This window comes from Nestor notabilis, unplaced genomic scaffold (genome assembly GCF_000696875.1).
Source record: "Nestor notabilis isolate BGI_N333 unplaced genomic scaffold, ASM69687v1 scaffold20810, whole genome shotgun sequence".
Taxonomy (NCBI): Eukaryota; Metazoa; Chordata; class Aves; order Psittaciformes; family Psittacidae; genus Nestor; species Nestor notabilis.
In genome coordinates this window covers 27,247-32,435 of record NW_009911886.1, presented here as the reverse complement: position 1 = coordinate 32,435, position 5,189 = coordinate 27,247, and the positions used below count along the sequence as shown (strand labels likewise).

General features: G+C 36.2%; 1 protein-coding gene across 1 annotated transcript in view; it reads right to left on the bottom strand.

Annotated features, from left to right (window-relative positions):
* LOC104407562 (ralBP1-associated Eps domain-containing protein 1-like) overlaps window positions 1-5,189 on the bottom strand; it is a gene marked incomplete at its 3' end in the record, with an annotated part of 21,023 nt that overhangs the window by 3,922 nt on the left and 11,912 nt on the right. The window contains exon 3 of the mRNA XM_010016882.1: window positions 3,154-3,307. Coding sequence (XP_010015184.1) covers window positions 3,154-3,307 — 154 coding nt within the window. The remainder of the gene's footprint in view (window positions 1-3,153; window positions 3,308-5,189) is intronic.

Sequence of the window (5,189 nt, the reverse complement as noted above, 5' to 3'; positions counted from 1 at the left end):
GCTCACCTAACTCTAAAGCACTAGAAAGACATATACAGAAAAGCTCAGAGTCTCTGCCCACTTGGTCTCTCTCAGCACAGATCTAACCGACAGTAAGATTCAGACAAGTCCTTCCCATACAGACATGCCACACTCAAATTTTACTTTTGATACAATGGCTCGCCGCTTCTCTGTCTCTCAGACATTGACATTCTCACTAACCTTATATACCTTTACTTCCCCCAGCAACTTGTCTTAGAACAGTTCAATTTGTACCCCACTTAGCACAGCACCTCTTCCAAAGTGGTACTTTGACAGTAACAGATGCAGTAGCACCAAACTGTCATACCTTCAGAATACATTTACAAGTATTACAAGAACTGTTTCCTTTCTCCCCTGCTCAAAATCTCATTTTCTTCAAAAACTACAAAACCAGACTGGGAACACTGAGGTAGAAGAGACGGTGGAAGAACATTGGGTCTCAGAGAAGACTTGGAACAATCTGTGTATTTTTATTTTATGATTTGTAACCCAATGAAGAAACAACCTTCAATGCTCTCCATGCATTTTCACCAGTAATAACACCATTAACAGCACTTTGAATGGAGAAGACCTCATTTTTTTTTTTTTTACTAGTTTTAAATCATTATTTGGGCACTACCAACATAAACGTGCTGCTCCGCTTCCAGTCCAGAGTACAAGGTAATAAAAAAACCCCAAACTTCTAGCCCCTATTCAGACATGCCACTCAACTATCATTTGAAGCAGGGAGGGGGTTCGTTCTCTCAAGTTCATCACTATCAGGATCCTTCTAGCAGCTGAAGCTGGAGTGCAAAATAAGCTGAAAAGGTAAAAGTATGAAGTATATTTTTCCTCTCTTGTAACTATAGGAATAGGAGGCTCTCATCTCATATACAGTTCTGTTTCTTACAAGAGGTTCAGTCATCCATTGTATTTTTCTATGAAGACTGATCCAGATCAGAGATGTAAGCGAGAAATGGGACATCTACTTATGAAGCATCACTAGCACTATCCTAACTGAATTACTGCACAACAGTGGCAAAAAAATTTGTAAAATCCAAATTGTTTTGCTCTGTTGAGATAAGAACAGGTTTTCTTCCCTAAGCAATTGAGGGCTACAGCTGTAAATTATGCTTAAGACTTCAGATGCAAGATTTTTAAAAACAACAATTAAGCCATTATCTAATAATTACAGCCCAATTCGATACAGAAAGCAGTATTTAATTTTGTTCATGCTGGGAGTATGAAGATGCAATGGAGTGTCTTTACTATGGTGAAGTCAGAATCTTTCTGTTTAAAGAAAATTTGCCTCTCAAAAAAAAAAAAAAAAAAAAAAAAAAAGTTTTGATTTTTGTCCTTCTGGTTTAAGGCAACATGCTGTTCATTATTAGACCCATCAAACATTTTCACACTTCAGGTTCCATGCTTTCAGTTGACAACCCCATTACCCTCAAATAATATATATTTCACATAACATGACATAAAAGCTGAAACCTGGATTCTTATTTTTCTTGGCTCACAAGTGAAATGGCACAGTCCTGCCTTAAATCCTACTTAAATAATATAATGTACTTGCAAATTATCCAATTTCTCAATAACATCTTGCACTGGAATCAAGATGAGCTTGCAGTGCTGATTTTAAGAAAACTAACCAACAGTCTATCTGGTTCTACCTGAACGTCAGGTATTTTTCTACAAAATACCGTCCTTAAAAAGTAGGCTCAAGAGAGTGCAAAAGAATGATAAACTATCTACAAAAGCTGAAATTCAAAGGAATAATTAACCATCTGCAGTGCCAAAGAATCGCTCAGTGAATTCTTTTCACCGAGTGAGAAGGATGACAGTTTTTTGTTCAATTAATATATGAAAATCCATTCTATCCTTCGCATTGACAGAACAGAAGTATGAACATGGTATTACAGCTTTATTTTTAAGAGGACGATACTGAACTCTTCAACAGTAGGAATAGTTTGCATAGTTTCCTGGAGTCCTTGACTTTGGAAGTTAGAAAAGCTTTACAAGTAGAAACTGGCTACCAGACAAACTTATATTTCAGCTTACAAGAAAAGCAAATCAACTAAACTGTGCAAGAAAAAAAAGTCAAGAAATTCACTGATGAAAAATCACAATGCCTGGACTGACCCCTTAGAAGTGATTATATATACAATGAGCAGACTATTTTTTTTTGTCTAAATTGGCTGGCACTTACTAGCAAACAACATCTGGGATGCTGGCATAAACCTCTGCATACAACCCACTTCTAAAATAGGTTTTATTTCCTTATTCAACCAATTCTAAGAACAGAATCCCTGGTCCTCCATAAATGCTTGTAACTACAGGATGACAATAAATTGAAAGGTAACAGACCAACTTTGAAATATCATAACTGAAATAAACCAATCAACCACAGTTTAATCTGAAACTACAACCTGTAAAATGCAACATATTATTCAGCAGTATCAAAGACAGAACAGGAATTAGAATTGCTCTAATAAATTTATTAATAATATGTCAGATACTAGAAAACACAATAGAACTTCTTGAAATACGAGATGTTAAGGGGGAAAGCTTTTTAAATCTGAGCACAGCAATATAATAGGGAGAGTCTTCATGTTAAATGAAGAACAATAAAGGATGAAAAGTTTTACTGAAATAAGTGGTTCTACCTTGACAGTCGGGAGATACAGTAGCTTCAGTTATGTTTACATAAACTTTAAAGAAAGCAAAGAAACTTTGAAAGAATTAGTTGTTCTGACAATTCATCTAATCTACCAGAAACATTAATCCAAACAAACAATGCATTATCTGCTGCTTTCCCTTGAGCTTCCCATATTTTCAGCTGTACTGACAGTTCCTGCACAATTTCAATAGGACGTCAGTTTTGTATTGGAAAACTTTCCACTGGGAAAGTTTAATACTCTCTTCCCCCACTCCCAACTCCAAGCATTTCCCATAGCATACTAAGAAATGGATCCATCATATACATGAGCTGAGATTCCACTGTGTTGCTGTCACCATGAACATTTGATTCTGCAAGAAACTTTCCACGAATGGAAAATAAAAAGATTAACTGCTCTACACTCATTTAATATACTTATTCAAGAATTCTTTGACTTTGGGTTACAGCTGAAGCATAACAGAAGACATTTATACCTGGTTGTGCTTCACTAAATGGAGCCCAAAAAGGCCCGGGTCCAGCAAGAGGTCGTTCATTATTCCCTCCGCTGGGATGGCGGTTGTGCTTCCTCCATGTATGTGGAGAGGTTGGTGGGGATTGCTGTGGTGAAACAACTGGAGATGTGGACTCCTAATAAAACAAAGGAACCTTTTAAGTTGTCTACTAAAAAGCTGAATACATAAAAGTCTATCTAAAACCTTTATTTCAGTTAAAGCTTCATTTTAGAAAGTGTAAATTTTAGTATTTATTAAAATGAGGGAAAAAGAGAAGTCAGGAACAGTATGACTGGACATATTCACTTCAAACAACATCATCTAACATTTTTAAAAATATCTAATATATTTTTAACTTGGCATTCCTAAGACAACAGCACTGCTAAGTTAAACTACTTAGCTACAAAGCAAACTAGATTATAAGGCTCTCTTTAACTTGTGATAAAAGTTACATTTGAAACCAAGTCTCAATAGAGTTACTGTAAGTTACTGTACAACTTATTATCATACCTAATTTTCATCAAATGATTCAATCAGCTACTTTCATTTAAAAAAACAAATCAGAATTAAACACTGGAAAAAAATCACTAGACAGGCCACATTTTTTTTAATATGCAAAAATATAGATGTAATTTTTTCAAAGAATGATGCCTTTTTTCAAAGTATATCTAGGATAGATATACTTCTCTGCTGCACAAATTACAACATAACTTTGCCCTGGTGTTAAGGCTCAAGCTTCTCTTTAATCCCATACTGTACTATATTCTCCCTGAAGAGGTAGAAAAACAAACAATTACACATGCAAGTTCTACCTGGAATCGGTTCTCATGAGACATTCAGGTTACCAGATTATTCCATTTCAAATAAAACACAAAGGAAAAATCATTTGTGTTTCACAAAGTAACTTCTTCCCTCTATCTAGATGTTTTAAAATTGCTGTCTGTCTTGCCAGATCTCCCAATCTGAACTAAACTGTATTTGGGGGGAGGGTGGGAGGGTGGGAAGTACAAGAAGAAAGCAAAACTTGAACTAGTCTCCTGAAAAGTAAGAACAAAGCTAAAAATCTTAAAATTTGTTTCAGCCGTAGACAAAAAAAAGTTTAGTACTCTGTGTTAACAACTGTTAACATATGATCAAGTACTAACAGCCAGATTGAGTGCAGACTTCCATGATTACCAGAACTGAACTGGTTTTCTTTGCTGAATATTCAAAGGTCATTATGCTTTTCAATCAATCTTAGATCTGCAAAAGTCTAAAAGCCAGTGAGAAATTGTCCTAAACAAGCTTTTCGCCAAGCAAGGTACATACTGAAACTACACACATCCTAACAAAAAAGCTTTAAGGCCACAATGAGTGGTTACTTCCTAATGTGTTGATGTAAACTTTCACTTTTTTTCCCCTTCTGATGTTTATGTTTCCTGGGATACAGGGCCAGCCTGGTTGATTCTGCAACTGAGGTATTTTCTGAAAGTTCTGACCATTGAGTCAGATTTCCTTAAATAAGTACCTACGCCTCAAGATTTGGAACTTTCCATTCAAAGCACTCAAATGATGCCCATATGTATTGGCAGAGTATTACAAAGTGGCTGGGAGCAGTATTAACTCACTTCAACTGTTAATTTAGGGACCAACTGACTGCCCAAAGTCACTGTTTTTCCATAGTACCTCACCAGTTCAAGATGTTTTTGTTGCAGTTACATGCTTTTCTGAAATCTGCCTGAAGATTGTCCTCTTAGCATCTTACTTGACAAGAAATTTATTGTAAATGACAGTACATTCTTACCATTACAGGTACATGGGGGCAGGAAGGGAAGGAGTCGGGGTGTCCAGAGTGCCCCTTGCAGGCTGGTAGCTAAAACTGAGGTTGAATTTTTACTCCATCTAGCACAGTACAACAGGTGCCAGAAGAACCTGATGACACATCACTGAAATCAATCCTCTCCCATAGGCTTTTATACAAACCATTTTTACCAAACAGGATTTGAAGGACGTTTGAATTTTTAGACAAAATACTGTGA